At 40.5% G+C, this 24,685-nt stretch overlaps 1 protein-coding gene across 1 annotated transcript in view; it reads left to right on the top strand.

Moving 5' to 3' along the window:
• EEPD1 (endonuclease/exonuclease/phosphatase family domain containing 1) overlaps positions 1–24,685 on the top strand; it is a 190,143-nt gene that overhangs the window by 102,484 nt on the left and 62,974 nt on the right. The window contains exon 2 of the mRNA XM_077491666.1: positions 20,258–20,309. Coding sequence (XP_077347792.1) covers positions 20,258–20,309 — 52 coding nt within the window. The remainder of the gene's footprint in view (positions 1–20,257; positions 20,310–24,685) is intronic.

Raw genomic sequence — 24,685 nt, 5'->3', positions numbered from 1 at the left:
GAGAATGGCTGATCTAACTGTAGAATATTATGGTGTGCAAACTCCAATAAGTATATATGTGCCTCAAAGAAAACTTTTTTTTTGGGGGGGGGGGGGGGAGATCAGAGCCGCCATCAGGGGGGTACAGTTGCATCAACTGTAAGGGACCCAGGTCCCGAGGTGCCAGAGGAACGCAGGACAGGTGAAGGGGAGCCGTGTTGTGCAGTACAGAAACAATTTCATAGCTTCTGCTGTTCTCGTGTCACTGAGCTCAGACATCGAGCTCTTTACTGCCACCTCTGGCTAATATGTGTATGTGCACCCCTTGTGTGGTTTGTACTGTACTTCTCAGTAACATGCCAGCTTTGTGAAAACGGGCTGGGACTAAGTAGGAAGACATTCTGTACAAGTAGGGGCTGTTAGGGAAAAGGAGGGGGGCTGTTTGTATACAGGGAGGTGCCAGAGCCTTGTGTGTTTACAGGTTTGTGTATGTGAGGGTCTGCCATATATACAGGTGTGTGTGCAGGGGGCTGACATATATGCAGGTGTGTGTGGGGGGGCTGACATATATACAGGTGTGTGTGGGGGGGGCTGACATATATACAGGTGTGTGTGGGGGAAGGTTGACATATATACAGGTGTGTGTGTGTGTGTGTGTGTGTGGGGGGGGGGGACTGACATATATACAGGTGTGTGTGGGGGGGGGCTGACATATATACAGGTGTGTGTGGGGGAAGGTTGACATATATACAGGTGTGTGTGTGTGTGGGGGGGGGGGGGACTGACATATATACAGGTGTGTGGAGGGGTTGCCATATATACAGGTGTGTGTGGGGGGGCTGACATATATACAGGTGTGTGTGTGTGTGTGGGGTGCTGACATATATACAGGTGTGTGTGTGGGGGGGCTGACATATATACAGGTGTGTGTGTGTGTGTGTGTGTGTGTGTGTGTGTGTGGGGGGGGGGGGCGCTGACATATATACAGGTGTGTGTGTGTGTGTGTGTGTGTGTGTGTGTGTGTGTGTGTGTGTGGGGGGGGGGGGGAGGTGGCGCTGACATATATGCAGGTGTGTGTGGGATGCTGACATATATACAGGTGTGTGTGTGGGGGAGCTGACATATATACAGGTGTGTGTGTGTGTGTGTGGAGGGCGCTGACATATATACAGGTGTGAGGGGGGGCTGAGTATGTACAGGTGAGGTGGCCGGTGTGCGGATTCAGTAGGATGGTCCTGAGGAATGTTGGTGGTCAGGCTCGGGGGGGGGGGGCTGGGGGAGATAATCTATCAGTTGGGAAATTGAGACATGTTTTAATACATCTCTTTCAAGGTCTGATGACCAGAGGCATCTGTTGAAATGTGAGGTCTGTTGCTTGATGGTATACAAATGTCCAAATGCCCCTGTACCCATAGTCAACTGTTTGAAATTTTTAACTGCCTTAAGTTTTGATGACATGGCTCCAGCATCGGAAGCCTATGAAGGATGTGAAAAATAATACTGTCTATGTGTGTGCTTTTGAACATATATAGTAATTTTTAACTTGGATATCTACCTTGCTTCATTCTATCCATTTGTACCTTGCAGTGTCGAGGTTCTGGAGGGTATAACAAAAATATATTTTTTCTTATGTAGGCCCCAGACATAGTAAGAAAGTTTTTGAAAGGTTGTTGAGAATGTGGAATCAGATGTATCCATGTAACTTTGTTAAAACGATTAAAAGCTTTATTAGGCACATCTGGTAATTTTAGGACCTTTTCACCTGTAAAGACCAATGTAGCGAAATGGTGTCGGGAGAAAGTAGCCTCAGTAAGGTGTTTTTACCCTTAATGGAATGTGCTGGGTTTAATATTTATGTATGCCCATGCCAGTATTATATGTCTTAAGTATCTAGGTTGTATGAAGGTTATTGTTTTATTGTACTCATTGACATACATGGTAAACTGAGTAGAAGAACTGTGCCTGGGTCCTTATTACATGTAGAGGCAATTTTGTATTTTTACAACAAGCTCTTAATTTACAAAGTCTCATTTGTCGGTATAATTAATTGAAAACAAAATATCACAGTAGTAAGTATAATCTAAGAATATATTTACATATTTAAAAATATCCTGAAAGGAGATGTGTTTTGCACAGCCTATAACCTGTACAAAGAATTTTTCACATTTTCACCTTTTCACATTGCCTTGATCCGTTTCATTGTTTCATACAAGCATCGTTAAAGTAATACCATAAATAACTGTTAAAATGTAGGGATAAAAAAATCCCATCCAGGTGGACTATATACACTGAGAGGATTTTAGTAAAATAACTTTTTCGGGGGGGGGGGGGGGGGGATAAAATTAGAAGGGCTTTAGGAAAGGGAAGGGAAATGAGGAAAGGATCTAGGAGGAAGAGAAGGGGACCTAAGATCTTACGTTCTATAACACCATCCAAGAACCAATTGGCTCAGGTGAAGAGTTGCAGCTCAGATCAATGACAAAATCTAGTTTGCGGCATGGGAGTAGACAGAGAGCTAGAGTATATCATGTTAGTGACCTTCTGTAGTGAATTGAAGGTGACCAAGTGTGTCTATAGCGATACAGGGTGCTGTTTAGGCTATACTATCCACCCTGTTTTTTCCACTCGGCTACACTATGGGGGATTTGATATTTCCAGTGTAGAGAAATCAGGGACTTAGCAGTGTTAGGGAGATAAAGCAAGAGAGAGTTATTTTGGCTGTAGATAGATTGTGGTGGCATGCAGAATATAATCCTTAGTGTCTGTGGGATGAGAATTTCCTGTTATCCACAAGTGTATCTGCTGCCAAAAAAAGCTGAATGATTTCAACTTCCCATGAGACGGGGAAAAGGGTATCCTTTTCTAGCCCGTAGCACCAGCACTTATTAACCACTAGACCTCCGAAAAATGTACTACCCACGATGATCAGGCCTTTTTTTGCGATGCGGCCCTGCGTTAATTTAACCGGCAAGTGTACGGTCAAGCAAAACTGTACCTAAATAAAATCGGTGTCATTATTTTCCCAGAGATAAAGCTTTCTTTTGGTGGTATTGGATCACCACCGCATTCCTTATTTTTTTGCACTATAAACAAAAAAGACTGACAATTATGAAAAAAAAAAAAAAATTTTACTTTCTGCTCTATAAAAAAATAAAAAAATGTCTTCATAAATTTAGGCCAATATGTATTCTCCTACATGTGTTTGGTAATAAATATATATATTGATTGATTTGCGTAAAAGTTATAGCATCTACAAGCTATGGGATATACACTAAACATTTTATTTATTTTGTATACTAGCAATGGCGGCGATCAGTGACTTATAGTGGGACTGTGATATACTGCGACGTTCGGACATTAACTGACACTACAATATACTGCAGTAAAACTGCATTGACGCACTGCAATATACTGTGGTAAGCGTGCACTAATGCACTGATCTATACTGCGCTAAACATGCAGTAACGCACTCAAATATACTGTGTTAAATGTACAGTAACACACTGATATATACTGAGTTAAATGTGCAGTAACACATGGATATATACTGAGATAAACATGCAGTAGCGCACTGAGATATATAACTCGTTAAACGTACGGTAACACACTGATATATAGTGCGTTAAATGTACAGTAATGCACTGATATACACTGCAGGAAACCTGCTCTGACACAAAAGTAAAAATGAATAGTCACACTTGAGCTATCACTAGATTCACATTAAACTAATATTCTACACTGACAATAGAAGTACTATAGCACACTAGCTCGCTAACAGCACCAAGCAGAGCCCTTTCCTCTCCATGCCAATATCATACTGCAAATGGCTGCTATGGGGAGAATATTTTTATAGTGTGGGGCAAGACTAAGAGCAATGATCCATGATTGGATAGAGTCATCATTACTTTCTCCAATCATGGCTCTGACAGTGCTCTGTGCCCTGATTGGGCAAATCTTTCATTGCTTCAGCCAATCAGGGCTTCCAACGCACTGTGTGTCAGTGGATTGTGGTCATTCGGCGGGCAGAACAAACGGTTGAATGCCCTGATAATTTGTCTGTTCGTCAAATGGGCAAACAGCCAATGTTTGTCCCAAACTCATGCTCAAACTGAACTTTTTCGCCCAACTCTACTTATACAAGGATAAAAAAAACTGTGTAATGATTACACCTGCATTGATGTGAAAATAAGAAAAAAAGGGTTCCATTTCGATTAACCTTACTTTACAACAGTTCAACAGGCATGCCTGAAATAGCATCAACCTGAAGGAGGTGATAAATCGACACTTCTATAATGGGCGATACAAGTTAATCAACTTGTTGGAATTGCATCTCAGCCAAATTTATTATACCAGTTTTTAAAGTAAGAACAGAGTAGGTTATTATACCGCTTCTTACATAAAAATCTAATTTTGCAATAGAAGCATTATTCATCTGCGATTTATCTACCTTTACACATAAATTACATAATGTGTAATATATTTTTAACATGTGATCTCTGTTTGAATTGACTCTAATGATAAGGAACAGGAAAAGTGGAGTGGAAGGTTAAGCTGTGGCAGTCAACTGACTAATTTACACCTATATGTCAAACATATCAGAAACCACTGTGCCATGTAAATATGAAATCCAAGTGAATCTATGAGACTGGTGCAATGTTGCATCCTTCGACTGCATGCTGTATAAGCGGATCAGCATATAGCTGTGGATCGATTGAACTAGCCAAATGCAGCTGCTGTGCTTCATTAAACGCTATGAGGTGCACTTTGTTTTTGACAAATGGAGCACAATGCAAATAGATTGAAATGTGTACACTGTGGTTGTGCTGTCCATTTGTTCATAGAGTTCAGCTTACCCTAAAGGAAGCATGTGGAAGGCTTACTATTATGCTACTGATTGCAGTTGATGTGGCTGTATAAGTCTATTGGTACGTCTTGGTATTGGTACGTCTGTATAAGTCTATTGGTTGAATAAGTCTATTGGTTGCCTCATGTCTTTCACTTGTACCTTAATACTTATCGGTTATAGATGGGTGTATATAACCCATGAGTATCATATATGGGTTCTATAAGGGTTAAATAAAACAAAAAGTTAGCCAAAGAACATGGTTGGGATATTGTTCTGCTGCATACTGTATAGAAACATCCCTCCATACTATTCTGCCAAAATCAACTGCATCCTGTAACATTCGCTTTAAATGTATAGTCAACTTTATTAGCAGGCAGGATGATGGCAATGGGTAATACCATCACAGCAGTGGCTGTTGGCAATAGCTGCACTTTTATTGTCATTCAGTAGTATACGTATGTTCTTATTGTGTTTAATGAGCTTTCTCTTTATCTCTTTATCCTCTCACCTCAAGTAACATGGCTTTACATCTTTGTTTATAAACTAAACCATATAGTGATGAGCTGCCATTTTTATGTTGGCAGAAATAGGACTTATCTCACCTGTGTACATCGGAATAAAGTTTAAAACTTGTGTGATCAGTTATCACTCATCTTTATTTGATAAAGTTTTTAATCAATACTTAAAAGGATAACAACTTTAAGTAACCCCCCCCCCCCCCCCCCCCCGTCCTCACCAGAACCCCTGGAGGTTTTACCTGTCCTCACTCCTGCCAGATCCCTACTATAGGATTTCTCCTTGCATGGGCAAAAGAAGAAACTTCACAGCTAAGTGAATTTGTAGTGGCAGCTATATGGTTTCCAGTGGGTTGAAAATAAATACCAGAAAATATTGGGATTTTAAAAGGTGCCTTAAAAAATATTCTTCACAAATTATATTATACAAAAAATGTTAAAACATTACTTACATTGTAAAAGTGGGTTTATATAAAATATATATTACACATTATATTGTCAAAAGTGTTGGGACACCTGTTTTTTACAAGCACATGAACTTTAATGGCATCCCAGTCTTAGTCCGTGGGGTTTAATATTGAATTGGCCCACCCTTTGCAGCTATAACAACTTCAACTCTTCTGGGAAGGCTGTCCACAAGGTTTAGGAGTGTGTCTATGGGAATGTTTGACCATTCTTCCAGAAGCGCATTTGTGAGGTCAGGCACTGATGTGGACAAGAAGGACCAGCTTGCAGTCTCTGCTCTAATTCATCCCAAAGGTGTTCTATCGGGTTGAGGTCAGGATTCTGTACATGCCAGTCAAATTTCTCCACCCCAAACGCACTTATTTATGTGTTTATGGACCTTGATTTGCTCACTGGTCCAAATCATTTGGTGGAGGGGGGATTATGGTGTGGGGTTGTTTTTCAGGGGTTGGGCTCGGCCCCTTAGTTCCAGTGAAGTAAACTCTTAAGGCGCCAGCATACCAAGACATTTTGGACAATTTAATACTCCCAACATTGTGGGAACAGTTTGGGGATTCCTGTTCCAACATGACTGCCCACAAAGCAAGGTCCATAAAAACATGGCCTGCACAGAATCTTGACCTCCACCCGATAGAACACCTTTGGGATGAATTAAAGCGGAAACTACAAGCCAGGCCTTCTCATTCAACATCAGTGCCTGACCTCACAAATGCGCTTCTGGAAGAATGGTCAAACATTCCCATAGATGCACTCCTAAACCTTGTGGACAGTCTTCCCAGAACAGTTGAAGCTGTTATAGATGAAAAGGGTGGGCTAGCTCTATATGGACTAAGACTGGAATGCCATTAAAGTTCATGTGCATGTAAAGGCAGGTGTCGCAATACTTTTGACAATATTGTGTGAGTGTGTGTGTGTGTGTGTGTGTGTGTGTGTGTGTGTATATATATATATATATATATATATATATATATATATATTTATTTTTTGTATATATCTTGCAACATCTGGAAACCAGACAATGAGCATGCCTCAGTTCAATGTGTTTCACAGTTTAGCTTCTTCAGGAACCCAGGGATGTTTTTCATTTAATCACCACATGCATGTGGCTAATGTTGCAACCCAAAGGCTAAAAGGATCACCACCCCGGGGGAGGGACCCTAGGGAGGGGTAAATAATAGTGCCGATAACTATAATGGCAATGATGGAAAAGCCAATGGCTTTTAATGTACTAGGCATTCATAGTCTCAGATCAAATGTGCCTGTGATATCTGTGAGCGCCTTAGCCCTAGAAATCTTTGCAATGCACCAGTGGCCCACACAAAAAGGATTAGACAAGAGCAAGGGTAGGTAAGCGTAATATTTTGCTGAGAAGGGGGTCAGGTAATGTTACAATGTATTATGTTTAATGTCGCTCGTCTAGTAAGAATAGGATATAAAGAACTTGGGGTTGCTTTTTTTTTTTTTTCTGTCCTTTAACATCTTCAAGCAAAACATCTTTACCTATGTTCCAATACAGTATGTTAAACCTCTGCAGAGAACCACTATGTGGTTTAGGAATCTGGCATGAGACTAATCAGTGGCAAGGAGTTGGGTATAATATTGAGTCCTTGGTCTGTTTGGGTCAATGTGATGAGGAATAAAATAAAGGGCTGACTCATTGGCGGTTACTGTGCATTGTGTGATGGCTTTTGGGGTCATTGGGTAGGAGACCTCATTCTGGATGAATGTAGTCAAGGACACTATAGTGCAGTGTTTCTCAACTCCAGTCCTCAAGGCGCCCCAACAGGCCATGTTTTCAGGATTTCCCTCAGATGAAACCGCTGTGGCAATTACTAAGGCAGTGAAACTGATCAAATCACCTGTGCAAAATAATGGAAAGCCTAAAACATGACCTATTGGGGCGCCTTGAGGACTGGAGTTGAGAAACATTTCTATAGTGGTCAGTGGGTATCATAAAGTTGTATACTGGGATGCCATACCACTTATAAACATAACAGAAAGTGATCATTTCCAGCCTCTTAAAAGAGCCATGAGTGAATATATTTGGACAAAAGTAATTGACTGGTCTAATCAGTTCCATTCAGAGGTGTTCATGATGTTATCGGTAAAACCATTATCATAAGTGAGCAACAGTCTCGGATAACTTTATCCTTTGATAATTGTGTTTACCAAAAATAATCCCTCAAAAAGCTTTAAATGCCTCTTCGTTTTAACAAAAAAAATAGATCACAGAAAATATATTAATGTTTAGAAACATACAGTGTGTGTATATATAATATAATATATTATTTTTTTTTATTTTTTTTTTTGTTCAAATTTGGTTAAACTTATTTATTTTTTATTTTTATGAATATGAGAAAGATTTATTTTGGTCCAGGAATGTAACTCTTTTACAATTTTACTCACTAGATTCGGCAAACTAATGTATACAAACTCATCCTAATTGATTTGCTGTATTTTTAGGTTACAAGAGTGATACTTGTTCTTGTAAAACAAATTTACAGGAAGAAATACATTCCCTTCTCGTGTGTCACGCACTGGAGAAAGAAAGTAAACTTGCTGTAGAGACATTTAATAGCTTTTAATGATTTACTGTAAAAGCCATTTCACTGTCCTAATGCAGACGATAGAACATTGTGTTATTAGCTTACTGAATGCTGACTTTGCATGGATATCAATATCAAACTGTATTAGTTAAGTGTGTGCAGGCTGCAGTATTATTAGGTAAACATAGAGCTGTCAGTGTGTATTTATTCCTCTTCTTCTGACTCGTGTTGCGTGAACAGTAAAATTTAAACTGCGTACTTAGGCATTCTCTAAGCCATAGGCCTCATTCACACAGCCATAAAAAAAACACATATACAACTGTTTTTTAAGTGTGGATCTGGTTGCATTATTTTCAATGGAGGCGTTCACGCAGGTATGTAAAAATGCACTGACTTCAGATCTGTAGCTGTATCTGTAACATCCAAAAAGCTGTATCTGAGGACAAGCGTATGCAGGAATATCATTAAATAAAAAATAAATAAATATGCATTGAAAACAGATCTATTTACTTATTGATCATTATGCAGGAACGTTTGTCCCGTGCTTTAATGATCAGTAAACTTTTTATGGCCATGTGAATGAGGCTGTAAACAAATCAGTTGGGGAAAAATTGCAAACCTATTGCAAGATTTTGATGACCAAAGCTATATATTTTTTGATTAAAAGAGTAATTTTAACTAGTTGCTGTCTGACGCGTTCAATATTTATTTTACCCGCTGTATGTATATTTCTATATATATATATATATATATATATATATATATATATATATATATATATATATATATAAAATCACTCATTTGTTTTCCTACCTGTCTCAATAAAATTAGATTTGGATATGATAATAAAAAATAGATTCAGTGCGTAGAGACAGCAACTAGTTAAAATTACTCTTTTAATCAAAAATATATACAAATATATATATATATATATATATATATATATATATATATATATATATATATAGAAATATACATACAGCGGGTAAAATAAATATTGAACGCGTCATCATTCTTCTAGGTTAATATATAAAGGTGCTATTGACATGAAATTTTCACCGTATGTCAGTACCAACCCACACAATCTATACATACACAGAAACCAAAACAAATAAGTTCAGAAATGAAGTTATGTGTAACAAAATGGAATGACATGAGAAAAGTATTGAACACGCTAACTGAAATGTATTTAATACTTGGCACAAAATCCTTAGTTTGTAATGCCTCCTGTTTGGAGAAACCAATCACATGCATTGATCAGGTGTGATTTTGGCCCATTCTTCCACACAAACGGTCTTCAAAACTTGAAGGTTCCATGGGCCTCTTCTTTGAACTCTGCTCTTTAGTTCTTTCCATAGATTTTTTGTATTGGATTCAAGTCAGGTGTTTGACTGGGCCATATTAGCAGCTTTATTTTCTTTCTTTGAAACCAATTGAGAGTTTCCTTGGCTTTGTGTTTGGGATCATTGTCTTGCTGAAATGTCCACCCTCGATTCATCTTCATTATCCTGATGGCAGGAGATTTTTATCAAGAATGTCTTGGTACATTTTTCCATTCATCCTTCCTTCAATGATATGAAGATTGGCCCCTCCAAACTTCAATGTTTGTGTCGTGTTTTTTGGGTGATGTGCAGTGCCATTATCATCCAAACATGTTGTGTATTATGGCATCTAAAGAGTTAAATGTTGTTCTCATCTGACTAGACTATATTCTCCCAGTACAGGCATACCGCACTTTTAAGTACACAATGGGGTTTATTTACTAAAGCTGAAAAGTGCAAAAATCAGGCTCACTTCTGCATAAAATCCAATGAGCTTCTAACCCCAATTTGTTCAATTAAGCTTTTCTAATAAAACATGGAAGCGCATTGGTTTCTATGCAGAAGAGAGCCTGATTTTACACTTTTCAGCTTTAGTAAATAAACCTCATTGTGTACTTAAAAGTGGGGTATGTCTGTATTGCACAGGCTTGTCTAATTGTTGTGTGGCAAACTTTAAACAACCTTCAACATGCTTTTTCTTCAGCAATGGATTCTTGCATGATGAGCATGCATACAGGCCATGGTGGTTGAGTGCATTACTTTCTTGAAACAATTGTACCTCCTAATTCCAGGTCTTTCTGAAGATGTCCACAAGTGGTCCTTGGCTCTTGGATAACACTTCTGATAATTCTTTTCACTCCTCTGTCAGAAATTTTGCGAGGAGAACCTGGTCTTGGGCGGTTTATGGTGAAATTATGTTCTTTCCACTTCTGGATTCCAGTGCTCACTGGAACATTCAGAAATTTAGAAATCCTTCTGTAGCCAATGGCATGAGTATGTTTTGCAACAATAAGGTTTCAAAGGTCTTATGTGAGCTCTTTGCTTTTACCCATCTTGAGACTCTTTTTGTGTGACATCTTGGACTCCAGTGGCAACCTGTGAAGCTCTGGTGAAGTCCATGCCCAAGAGGGTTAAGGCAGTGCTGGAAAATAATGGTGGCCACACAAAATATGGACACTTTGGGCCCAATTTGGACATTTTCACTTAGGGGAGTACTCGCTTTTGTTGCCAGCGGGTTAGACATTAATGGCTGTGTGTTGAGTTATTTTGAGAGGACAGCAAATATAAAACTGTTATACGAGCTGTACACTAACTACTTTACATTGTAGCAAAGTATCATTTCTTCAGTGTTGTCACATGAAAAGGTATAATAAAATATTTACAAAAATTGAGGGGCCTGCTCACTCACTTTTATGAGATACTGTATATTAACCAGTTGCCGACCGCCGCACGACGATGTACGTCGACAGCATGGCACGGGCAGGCATATTGGCGTACATGTACGTCCCTGCCTTCCCGCGGGTCGGGGGCCCGATCGGGCCCCCGCCCGGTGCCTGCGGCGGTTGGTTTTCGTCCGGGAGCGATCCGGAACGAGGGGGCGGCCATTCATTCATGGCCACCCCCTCGCGATCGCTCCCGACGAATAGAAATCCCCCGTGACATCACTTCCTCTCCTGTAATGTAAACACAGGAGAGGAAGTGATGTATTCTCTCCTCCGTGTCGGTATTTTTCGTTCCGACACGGAGGAGAGCAGATCGGTGAGTTGCACCAACACTCTACACACACAGTAGAACATGCCAGGCACACTCACACCCCCCCTTTACCCCCCGATCACCCCCCCAATTACCCCTGCCCCCCAGTCACAGTGACACCAATGTCATTTTTTATTTTTTTTGCATTGGTGTCATTTGTGACTGTAATAACTGTTAGGGCAGTTAGGGTTAGCCCCCTTTAGTTCTAATGTACCCCCCTAACCCCCCCAATAAAGGTTTAACCCCGTGATCACCCCCCGTCGCCAGTGTCACTAAGGCTGGGTTCACATTGCAGCGGTTTATGAGAACGAATGTGATTCGCACCGCACTGCAGTGCAAATCACATCCGATCTCTGTGCGATTCGAGTTCAGCCATTCGCCGCACCCGCCACACCCGCCGCACCCGCCGCAAATTCGCACGGGACCCTTTTTTTGGCCCGCAGCAGAATCGGATCGCATGGGTGTTCACACCATGCGATCCGAGTTTGCAGATCGCACTGCGATATGCGAACTGATCTGGGGGTGTCAGTAACATTTCACTGACACTCCCAGCAGTTCGCATAGGGCAGTGTGAACTGCCGCCGGGAGGCATGCGATGCGGGAACCCGCCGCGGATTCGTGGCGTTTCCACATCGCTCCAGTGTGAACCCAGCCTAATAAGCGATCATTTTTCTGATCGCCGTATTAGTGTCACAGGTGACGCTAGTTAGGCAGGTAGGTATTTAGGTTCGCCGCAGCTTTTTATAGCGCCAGGGACCCCCATATACTACCGCATAAAGCCCCCTGATTGCCCCCTAGTTAACCCTTTCACCAGTGATCACCATATAACTGTTACAGGTGACGCTGGTTGGTTAGTTATTTTTTTATAGTTTCAGGGCACCCGCCATTTATTACCTAATAAAGGTTTAACCCCCTGATCACCCGGCGGGTGTCATTTGTGACTAATAACTGTTAGGGCAGTTAGGGTTAGCCCCCCTTAGTTCTAAGGTACCCCCTAACCCCCACAATAAAGGTTTAACCCCGTGATCACCCCCCGTCGCCAGTGTCACTAAGGCTGGGTTCACATTGCAGCGGTTTATGAGAACAGATGTGATTCGCACCGCACTGCAGTGCAAATCACATCCGATCTCTGTGCGATTCGAGTTCAGCTATACAGATAGTATGGCTGAATTCGTGTCGCACCCGCCGCACCCGCCGCAAACTCGCACGGGACCCTTTTTTTGGTCCGCAGCAGAATCGGATCGCATGGGTGTTCACACCATGCGATCCAAGTTTGCAGATCGCACTGCGATATGCGAACTGATCTGGGGGTGTCATTAACATTTCACTGACACTCCCAGCAGTTCGCATAGGGCAGTGTGAACTGCCGCCGGGAGGCATGCGATGCGGGAACCCGCCGCGCATTCGTGGCGTTCCCGCATCGCTCCAGTGTGAACCCAGCCTAATAAGCGATCGTTTTTCTGATCGCTGTATTAGTGTCACAGGTGACGCTAGTTAGGCAGGTAGGTATTTAGGTTCGCCGCAGCTTTTTATAGCGCCAGGGACCCCCATATACTACCGCATAAAGCCCCCTGATTGCCCCCTAGTTAACCCTTTCACCAGTGATCACCATATAACTGTTACAGGTGACGCTGGTTGGTTAGTTATTTTTTTATAGTTTCAGGGCACCCGCCATTTATTACCTAGTCTCACTAGTGTACTCCTAAATTTAGGGGTGTCTACTTTCCAAAATGGGGTCATTTGGGGGGGTTTGTGCCATCTTGGCATTTTATGGCCTTCAAAACTGTAACGCCCTTAGAAAGCCTGAAGGCGGTGCTTGGTTTTCGGGGCCCCGTACGCGGCTAGGCTCCCAAAAAGTCCCACATATGTGGTATCCCCGTACTCAGGAGAAGCAGCAGAATTTATTTTGGGGTGTTATTTCACATATGCCCATGGCATGCGTGAGCAATATATCATTTAGTGACAACTTTTTGAAAAAAAAAAAAAAAAAAGTTTGTAATTTTCCCGCAACTTGTGGCAAAATATAAAATATTCCATGGACTCAACATGCCTCTCAGCAAATAGCTTGGGGTGTCTACTTTCTAAAATGGGGTCATTTGTGGGGGTTTTGTGCCATCTTGGCATTTTATGGCCTTCAAAACTGTAATAGGTAGTGAGAAGTGGACTCAAAAATTTACGCCCTTAGAAAGCCTGAAGGTGGTGCTTGGTTTTCGGGGCCCCGTACGCGGCTAGGCTCCCAAAAAGTCCCACATATGTGGTATCCCCGTACTCAGGAGAAGCAGCAGAATTTATTTTGGGGTGTCATTTCACATATGCCCATGACATGCATGAGCAATATATCATTTAGTGACAACTTTGTGAAAAAAGAAAAAAAAAAAAAAAAGTTTGTAATTTTCCCGCAACTTGTGGCAAAATATAAAATATTCCATGAACTCAACATGCCTCTCAGCAAATAGCTTGGGGTGTCTACTTTCTAAAATGGGGTCATTTGTGGGGGTTTTGTGCCATCTTGGCATTTTATGGCCTTCAAAACTGTAATAGGTAGTGAGAAGTGAACTCAAAAATTTACGCCCTTAGAAAGCCTGAAGGCGGTGCTTGGTTTTCGGGGCCCCGTACGCGGCTAGGCTCCCAAAAAGTCCCACATATGTGGTATCCCCGTACTCAGGAGAAGCAGCAGAATTTATTTTGGGGTGTCATTTCACATATGCCCATAGCATGTGTGAGCAATATATCATTTAGTGACAACTTTGTGTAAAAAAAAATATATATTTTTTTTTTTGTCATTATTCAATCGCTTGAGGCAAAAAAATAAAATATTCAATGGGCTCAACATGCCTCTTATCAATTTCCTTAGGGGGTCTACTTTCCAAAATGGGGTCATTTGGGGGGGTTTTGTACTGCCCTGCCAATTTAGCACCTCAAGAAATGAGATAGGCAGTCGTAAACTAAAAGCTGCGTAAATTCCAGAAAACGTACCTTAGTTTGTAGATGTGACAACTTTTGCGCAAACCAATAAATATACAATTATTGACTTTTTTTTTACCAAAGACATGTGGCTGAATACATTTTGGCCTAAATGTATGACTAAAATTTAGTTTATTGGATTTTTCTAATAACAAAAAGTAGAAAATATCATTTTTTTTCAAAATTTGCGGTCTTTTTACGTTTATATCGCAAAAAATAAAAATCGCAGAGGCAATCAAATACCATCAAAAGAAAGCTCTATTTGTGGGAAGAAAAGGACGCAAATTTTGTTTGGGTACAACATTGCATGACCGCGCAATTACCAGTTAAAGCAGCGCAGTGCCAAAGTGTAAAAAGACCTCTGGTCATTTACCAGCAAAATGGTCCGGTCTGAAAGTGGTTAAAGGAAACCTGTCATGCATTAAAAAAAAAAGAAGTTGCTTAGGAACATGCAATATAAGGTGCTTGCTAATACTTTTGTTAGTGAGACTGGTCTCTTCTTTGTGCTTCTCTGTGCCTCTCACTCATTTTCCTCTTTTCCTAAAATAATATTTTATTGGCCAGTGAGACACTGAAGTTTTTAGTGTTGTCACATATAAAAGATATAATAAAATATTTACAAAAATGAGGGGGGTACTCACTTTTGTGAGATACTGTTTGTGTGTATGTATGTATATATATATATATATATATATATATATACACTGTATCTCACAAAAGTGAGTACCCCCCCTCACATTTTTACATATACACTATTTTTTTTATAATGAACCAAGAATGAACTATATGCGGCCGTTCTTGACCTCCTAAAAATGTGACTTGCCTGTCTGTAATGCTGACTCTTTGGCTACTATACTTTAGACCTGAGCTCTAGTCGGAATTAAAAGACACAGGTCAATGCAGCTTTGTATTGACTGGGCTGCTTTCACACTGATGCATTTTTTTCTGCATTTTTTACCTTGCTAAAAATTAAAGAAAAGCGCAATAAAAAATTTTAACCTTTAAATAGTATGGAACACTTCACACCACTATGCTGCATGTGTGGTGCATAGAGGTCGACCGATATGGGTTTTTCTCTGGCCGATGCCGATGCCGATATTTAGAAATCATGGCGGCCGATAGCCGATATATGATGCCGATTTTTTTGGGCCGATATGTTAGGCCGATTTTATTTTATTTATTTATTTATTTTTAATCCCCCTTGATCTAACACACCTTTCCCACTGGGGCGTTTTTTAAGGCGCTTTTGGGCTAAAAATAGCGCCTGTAAAGTGCCTGCAAAATGGCTCCCCTGCAGTCTGCGTGAAAGACAGAGTGCTTTCACACTGAGGCGATGCACTGGCAGGATCTTAAAAAAAAAAAGTCCTGCAAGCAGCACGTTTGGAGTGGTGTATACCGCTCCTCCACCACTCTTGCCCATTGATATGAATGGGCACCACTGCCGAAGCGCATGCAATACGATTTGGCAGCGGTGCTTCATGGGCGCATTTAACCTCTTCCTTGGCTGCTAGCTGGGTTATATGTGCCCCACTAGCAGCCAAATAGCACCGCTAAAATGATGGTAAAGAGCCGCTAAAACTTGCGTTTTACCATCAACGCCTGCCCGCTCCAGTGTGAAAGCAGTCTTCATAAGTGATACAGAAAATTTCTTACACTTAAACATTTATTAAACAAAACAAACCTCCAATCAGTTTACTTGTATGTATGATTTAGATTAAAAAAACAAAAACAAAAAAAAAACTATATATTAAATAAAAACAGGTAGTCAAAACTTTTGGACAAAAAAAAAATGGGCTAACTTTACTGTTTTTATTTTATTTTTATTTTTTAAATGGTGTATTTTTTCCCAAAAAAATGCATTTGAAAGACCTCTGTGCAAATGCCGTGTGACATAAAATATTGCAACAACCGCTATTTTATTCCCTAGGATCTCTGCTAAAAAATATATATATCATTTTTGGGGGGTCTAAGTGATTTTCTGGCAGAAAATACTGGATTTTTACTTGTAAGCAACAAGTGTCAGAAAAGATTTAGTCTTTAAATGGTTAAACTGAGAACTTCTACACACAGAGATGACTTCATTCATTCAAGTGTAAACATTGTATCATTTTGTTCTTTTCTTGGCAGCCTGCCCAGAGAGGAGGAAAGACGTTGCTATGACGACTCAGTCAACTTGCACTGACTTCTATACAGAAGTCATTTCAAAGTCCCACTGTAGTTCTAAATCTAAATTTATATCAGCACAATCGGCCGATGCCGATTATTTAAAAAACGGCAAATATCGGCCGATATATTGGCCGGCCGATATATCGGTCGACCTCTAGTGGTGCATTTTAAAAAGTCCTGCTTGCTGCATCTTTAGTGCACTTTTTAAAACCACACCATCAAATTAATAGAAAAAGCATCAAAAACGCACCACGGTTGTGGTTTTGGTGCGCCTTTTGAGTTACTTGTCCGAGTTTCACAGATGCATGCTGGGTGTCTGGCACCCATACAACACACACCGGCAAAAGCATAAAAAATGCATATCCATTTTTAATGCATTTTTTCAACGGAGCAGTGTGAAAGCGTCCTAAAACATCTTTAAAGGTATTTTTCAAATGCAAGCATTAGAAGGCCTCATTCACACTGACCTGCTACAACATACTTCCGTGCGAGGGTCATGTTTACCCATACGCGAAAAATATTATGACGGCTCCTGGTGATGTTAGCGGGTTAACGAGTACATCTCTAACTGCACTTTGTTCTGGGTGAGATTTATAATCTGGATCATCTGCAGTTAGCCTTAAGCCGCCCATTAAATGTTGATGTCCATCCAGTGAAAGCCTGTAATTTTTCCTTTTGGCAATGAAAATTATGCATGAGGGAAAATGTATGCACCCAGGGCTGCAGATTTTTGTTATTTTTAAATTCTTAATTATTTTTTAACTCCTACTTTTCTTAATACTAGCAATTAATAGCTGATAATTTTGTTCTATCCCGATTTGATTTAACATCATTAATCGCTTTCATGATGTTACAGGGATATAAAGTATGTAAAATCTACCTAGTGAAGCCACAGACAGCAGCCTAACCATGTACAATTATATCCAAAATGAAAAGAGACTTTTTGACTGGAGGTAGAATATAATATCGGTAAAATGATATCCAGTCATTAGGGACCTTACACTGCTTGAGTAAACTTAATGGATATTGTGCAAGCAGATTGTATTTTTTGTGGCCAGCTTTAGATTGACAGCCCAGTGCAATGCAATAGAGCCTAATGCCGTGTACACACGACCGGACTTTTTGACAGCAAAGGTTCGATCATGTGTGGGCTCCATCGGACCTTTGCTTGCCAAAAATCTGGCGGACTTTAGAAATAGAACATGTTTTAGATTTTCCTGCTGGGCCAGACCCAGTTCCTATCGAGAAATCCATTTGTGTGTATGCTAGTCCGATGGACAAAAAATGACGCTAGGGCAGCTATTGGCTACTGACTATGAACTTCCTTATTCTAGTCCGGTCATCACGTTCAAATCTGTTGGACTTTGGTGTGATTGTGTGTGTCCAAGTCCATTCATTCAGAAAGTTCGTCGGACCTAGTCCGTCGAAAAGTCCAGTCGTGTGTACGCGGCATAAGTTACTCATTGTGCTGGTCCTCCTTGTCCTTGTCTACATGCTGGTTTGCGTGTGATAAAAGGTATATAAAATAAAGACATTTTCTGGTATTTATCCTAATTTTATTTCAAAATGCATGTAATTTCCTTTTAGTGAATATATACAGTGGTGTGAAAAAGTGTTTGCCCCCTTCCTCATTTCCTGTTCCTTTGCATGTTTGTCACACTTAAGTGTTTCAGAACATCAAACCAATTTAAACAATAGTCAAGGACAACACAAGTAAACACAAAATGCAATTTTTAAATGAAGGTGTTTATTATTAAAGGTGAAAAAAAATCCAAACCATCATGGCCCTGTGTGAAAAAGTGATTGCCCCCTAAACCTAATAACTGGTTGGGCCACCCTTAGCAGCAACAACTGCAACCAAACGTTTGCGATAACGTGCAATGAGGCTTTTACAGTGTCCTGGAGGAATTTTGGCCCACTCATCTTTGCAGAATTGTCCTAATTCAGTTACATTAGAGGGTTTTCGAGCATGAATGGCCTTTTTAAGGTCATACCACAACATCTCAATAGGATTCAGGTCAGGACTTTGGCTAGGCCACTCCAAAGTCTTCATTTTGTTTTTCTTCAGCCATTCGGTGGTGGACTTGCTGGTGTGTTTAGGATCATTGTCCTGCTGCAGAACCCAAGTTCGTTTCAGCTTGAGTACACGAACAGATGGTCGGACATTCTCCTTCAGGATCTCTTGGTAGACAGCAGAATTCATAGTTCCTTTTATCACGGCAAGTCTTCCAGGTCCTGAAGCAGCAAAACGGCCCCAGACCATCACACTACCACCACCATATTTTACTGTTGGTATAATGTTCTTTTTATGAAATGCAGTGTTCCTTCTACGCCAGATATACTTGGACACACACCTTCCAAAGAGTTCCACTTTTGTCTCATCGGTCCACAGAATGTTGTCCCAAAAGTCTTGGGGATCATCAAGATGTGTTGTGGAGAAATTGAGATGAGCTTTGATGTTCTTTTTGCTCAGCAGTGGTTTTCTCCTTGGAACTCTGCCATGCAGGCCATTTTTGCCCAGTCTTTTCCTGATGGTGGAGGCATGAACGCTGACCTTAACTGAGGCAAGTGAGGCCTGCAGTTCCTTGGACGTTGTTGTGGGGTATTTTGTGACCTCTTGGATGAGTCGTCGCTGCGCTCTTGGGGTAATTTTGGGCGGCCGGCCACTCCTGGGAAGGTTCACCACTGTTCCATGTCTTCGCCATTTGTGGATAATGGCTCTCACTGTGGTTCGCTGGATTCCCAAAGCTTTGGAAATGGCTTTATAACCCTTTCCAGACTGATAGATCTCAATTACTTTCTTTCTCAATTGTTCCTGAATTTCTTTGGGTCTCGGCATGATGTGTAGCTTTTAAGGATCTTCTGGTGGACCTTGCTGTGTCAAGCAGCTCCTATTTAAGTGATGCCTTGATTGTGAACAGGTGTGGCAATAATCAGGCCTGGGTGTGGCTAGAGAAATTGAACTCAGGTGTGGACAACCACAGTTATAGTATGTTTTAACAAGGGGGCCAATCACTTTTTCACACAGGGCCATGATGGTTTGGATTTTTTTTCACCTTTAATAATAAACACCTTCATTTACAAATTGCATTTTGTGTTTACTTGTGTTGTCCTTGACTATTGTTTAAATTGGTTTGATGTTCCGAAACACTTAAGTGTGACAAACATGCAAAGGAACAGGAAATGAGGAAGGGGGCAAACACTTTTTCACACCACTGTAGGTGGGGGAGATTTTTTTTTCATTTTTTTTTTTTTTATCTGCCCATAGCTCACTTTTGGCAGGCAGCCTTTAAACTTCACTTGAAAACAGGTTTGTGCATTTGGGACCAATATTCTGTCACGGGTTGAAACAAAATCACTGTTAGGCAGGCCATACACAGTGTGAATTTGCTTGATTCCCCCATCAACACAGACCATGTTGACAGTGGAATCCTCTCAGCTGAGCCATTGTAATCCCCTGTGTGGGGGGGGGGGGCAGTGATTATTGCTGTCGGCTTCACCAGCCGGGAGCAATAGTCCTATGTAAAATACGGCAGGCTGGTTGTACCCAAGTTGATCGATCAACTTGATAAATTCAGTCTGCCCATACTTGGTTTTAATCTCGGTCAGTTCCTTAGAACCATCTATGGCCGGCCTTAAACTGCCTAATATTTGTCATATGCTGTATCTAAGTACTTACTTGTGTTTTTCTTTTATCTTTAGCATCAAACTTGTAGCTGTCCAAGATTTAACCGACAAGGATGCACTGGAAAAGGTAACTAACTTTTCTGTAAAACCGTAATTATTGTACATTATTGCTGTATAGTGATAAAAGGTGCTGCTAATACAATCAATCTAGGGTCCAGGTCCCAATGAAAGTCCACCAATCAAAAGCACTATAAAAGTGTAAAAGATGTTGCTTGCCTGATAAACTGCTGTATTTGTGGCGCATCACCAGTCATACCTCATTGTCTCTTTCACCCATTCACCATTAGAATAAAAAACTTCTCATAGCATTTTCAATCAAGTTGCAAGAAATTTAATAAAAAAGAGAGTTTGTGGGGGGGTGTAGTTTTTGTAATCTAGATTTAAATTTAGCAACTTTTTAGTACAAGGACCTTCCCTAAAAATATACTCGATTGACATCAACAATCAAGTGCATTCTCGCACTACATTTTATAATTTAAAGGAGATCGAAATCTGTTTCCATCTAACAAATAAAATGTACATAATCATCCAATTTTTAATTTAACTCCAAATTTTATGCATTCATTGGGACTTGAATGAGCCTTTAAAATCTCTACACATTCTACTGAATTTATATAGAATTGCATTTTCAAATTGTAACATGTGGCTGGATTGGACTTCACCACAATTTATTTATGCTTACCCTAAGCTGATCTATTTCTCCTTTACCTCTTATAAAACATATAAAAGTACCAGACAGCTATGTTTAAAGGGTTACTTGCCTTTTGAAAGGGCTTCCTTGACACGTAAAAAGGTCCAGATATGTTGGAAGGCTGGCCACAGGCAAGCCTGAATTTGTAGGAGGAGTCTGAGGGCTTTAAATCCCTTCTCCTCCATCAGAGCCTTCGTCGGCTCATTTCTGGGTTCCACCCACCCGTTCCCCCATACTTTCATCATTTAATTTACATTTCATACATATTCATTCAGGGTATGCCCTCTTTTAGGCATACTGACCAGCCAGGCCAAGGCACACCTCAGGCCTTGGTAGTTAGGGTCATCATATTTCCGAGTGAAAACTCTGACTACAAGTATAATATGATCATATGTGCAGTGCAACCATGCCAAATCAGAATTTGTGTTGTGCTCTAAACTGAAATCTGATGGGTTATGAGTTACTGAACACATATCTTATTAAAGAAGCCCAATTCTGCAGATTTTACTTTGTAATTTCTTAACATGCATCAAATCTCCAGACTGTGAGAACTAACGTAGTGTGAGAAAAGGCAGTAACTGGTCTGGCTTGGAAACTGGAACTGATGGGCCTCCTCTTTGTAGCATCAGAACCTTAGAACTGAGAAGGCAGCCCTGTGTATCACATGGTTTTAGGAGATGGCATCTTCTTCTGGGTAAAATGCACTAAGCATATAACTTCTCTAACCATATAAGCATGACTTTTTATTGGTCCACACGAGCCATTTTCTAATTGGTTAAAATCACTGTTACCATTGGTGATCAGATGAAAATGAGCAGATTGGATCTAGTTTGGTCTAAACTCTGACTTGCACAATTTTCCAAGTTGTTTATGCAGTTCAGTCAAACCTTTTACTGGACTGACCATTTAATGTCAAATTTTCAGAACAGCCAATCACAAGGAAATGAACAATCTAGGACTTATTGTTAAGGTTAAATCTGTCAGCACCCCTGAGATCTATTGTCAGGTTTGGTGGAGGTTTCAATTTCACAGCTGCTTTGGGTGAAAACTAAACATACCTTTTGGCAGATGGCCCTGGTGAAACAAAGCTTGCCAAGAGAGGGTGACCTCGGTGTAACACAGATCCACTGCCAGCCATTGTTTCTGTGCTTGCAAATAACAGTTCTCAAGGGTCTGTTTCAGAACGGGAAAATAGGATCTTGTTGAGTCACTTGAATATGTAATAAGATTTACCTTCCTAATCTTCTGGTTTAAAGATTAAGTGGCAGATCAGATGGGTGGCATGCATTTTACATGAGCTTTTGTTTTTAGCCATATAATCGTTATGACATCTCAGGCTGAAGTTATATAATGTTCATAATGCGGCTCTGTGGCTTTTCTTTATCTGAATAGCTCCTATTTAAACTATACAGTTCAGATTGCTTTCTTTGGCCATAATCTGCAGATTTAAAGCAATTTAATATACAAAAAATATTTACAGCTCTCCATTAAAATATTTTTTAAATAAACCTGCAAATGTTTAATAGAAAGCATGTGCTGTTTAATCCAGATAGCAGGCAGGTGCATGCATACTTTCTCAAATCTGTTGTATAGTATTTCAGGGCCCCCAAAACCTGCAATGGGTGTTTTTACTAATAAGTACACCAGCAGGAACAAACTAAGAGAAGATGGCCAGAAAGTTGGAGGAAATTTTAAACTAGGTGGTGGGGAGGAGGGATCAGAGAAAGCTATAGCCGGCAATGAGCGAGAGTCTAAGCCCTTGTACACACAGTCGGAGATTCCGACAACCAAATCCGTCGGATTTTGTCCATCGGATTTTGTCCGAAACTGTTGTATACACACAGTCGGACAAAGTTGTCAGAAAATCCGACGTGATGACGTTATTTCGTTACGACGGGACTATGTTCACGCTAGTAGCCAATAGCTTTGGTGTAGGAATTTGATCTGAGCAAGCGTGACACTTTGTCCGATCGGAATTCTCTACACATGATCGGAGTATGTCCGATCGGAGCATTTTGTCAGAAAATATTTCCGGCAAGTTGGAAAAGTTGATCCGACGGATATTCCGACGGAAACAGTCCGATGCAGACCACTCACAGTCAGAATATCCGACAAAACGCTCCGAACGGACACATTCCGACGGAATCTCCGACCGTGTGTACAAGGGCTAAGGGTGCTACTAGGGGGATATGGTAGTATAACTAGAGTACCTAAACTCATGGTGCGTAGGTTGGCAAAATCCAATTGCAGACTTCGAACAAACAAGGAGAAAATAATATGCACCCATAAAAAACTAAAAGGCATGGCACGTTTACAAATAATAGAAGTCTAGCTAGTAAAATGGAAGAACTAGAGCTGCTGATACACGAGGAGAATTTAGACTTCATGAAAATATCAGAAACTTAGTTTGACAGCTCACATGACTGGCTTGTTACTGTCCAGAGGTACTCCTTATATCTGGGTGACAGGGAAGGAAGAAGGGGAGGGGTGAGCCTGTATGGCAAGAGTGATTTGCTATGGAACACGATGGACGATGGACGACATTGCTAATGGGGCAAGGGAAGAGGTGGAATCCTTGTGGCTGGAGCTTCAAAGGGAATAAATGTGAAATTGATAGTGGGCATATGCTACAGGCTCCTAATCTGAATGATGAAGAGGAGTTTGATCTCCTGTCACAGTTCGGAATAGCGAGTGGAAGGGACACATGGAGCACTTTAAAACTCATAATTTCTTAAATGTCTTGCAGTACAACTTTGTGTGTCAGTTGGTGGATAACCCATCTAGAAATAATACTCTGCCAGATTTACTATTAATAAAATAACACAGATCTGATTTCATATGTAGAAATAAGGGATAACTTGGTAAACAGCGATCACAGAGTAATTACAGTGTAGTGCAAGAACACACCATTTCAAGAGCCAATTTTTCTATACTACAAGATATTCAATGGGATCAAATTGTAGAAGCAATGAACACTGGGGAAAATAAGAGTGCTTTAAGAACATATTAAATGGCAAACAAGATCAGAGCATATCGGCCCCATAAAGGATGATCAGAGAAAGATGGTTTTAAATCACAAGGAGAATGCAACTGTTCTAAATGCATTCTTCTGTTCAGTTTTTAGAAAGGAAGGAGATGGGTATAATACTCAGGACTGTATTGCTCCTAACGCAACACGGAATGTACCCTTGTGGCAAACAGAAGCCAGAGTCCAAAAAAGACATGTAAACATAAATAAATCACCAGGACCAGCTGGCTTACATACAAGAGTCCTCAAAGAACCTAGCCCAGAACGTTATTCCTTATTTTTAAGGAAAGCTTAGTGACTAGAATTGTACCAGCATATTGGCAAAAAGCCAACATGGTACGAATAGTTAAAAAAGGGCTATTACACCTAACATCAGTAGTATATAAACGATTGTAGGGGATGATAAGGGGCTATAGTCAAGAATTTGCTTATGAAAACAGTATCATTAGTAGTAATCAGCATAGATTTTTGAAAGCTTGTCCTTGCCAGACCAATCTGTTAACATTCCATGAGGAAGTGAGATAGAGGAAGGTCTGTGGATTTGGTGTCTGGATTTTGCCAAAGCATGTGATACAGTTCACCATAAACACTTACTTTACAAATTGAGGTCTGTTGCCATGAATGATAATACTGTATCTATATCTGTATAGAAAACTGATTACAGTTGCATGCAAAGGATGGTAATACCATGTTCTAAGAATGGTCTGGAGTTGTGAGCAGGATA

The sequence above is a fragment of the Lithobates pipiens genome, unplaced genomic scaffold (assembly GCF_037356315.1).
Source record: "Lithobates pipiens isolate NorthernLeopardFrog02 unplaced genomic scaffold, aLitPip1_a1.2 Scaffold_19, whole genome shotgun sequence".
Classification (NCBI taxonomy): domain Eukaryota; kingdom Metazoa; phylum Chordata; class Amphibia; order Anura; family Ranidae; genus Lithobates; species Lithobates pipiens.
This window is presented reverse-complemented; position numbering and strand designations above follow the sequence as displayed.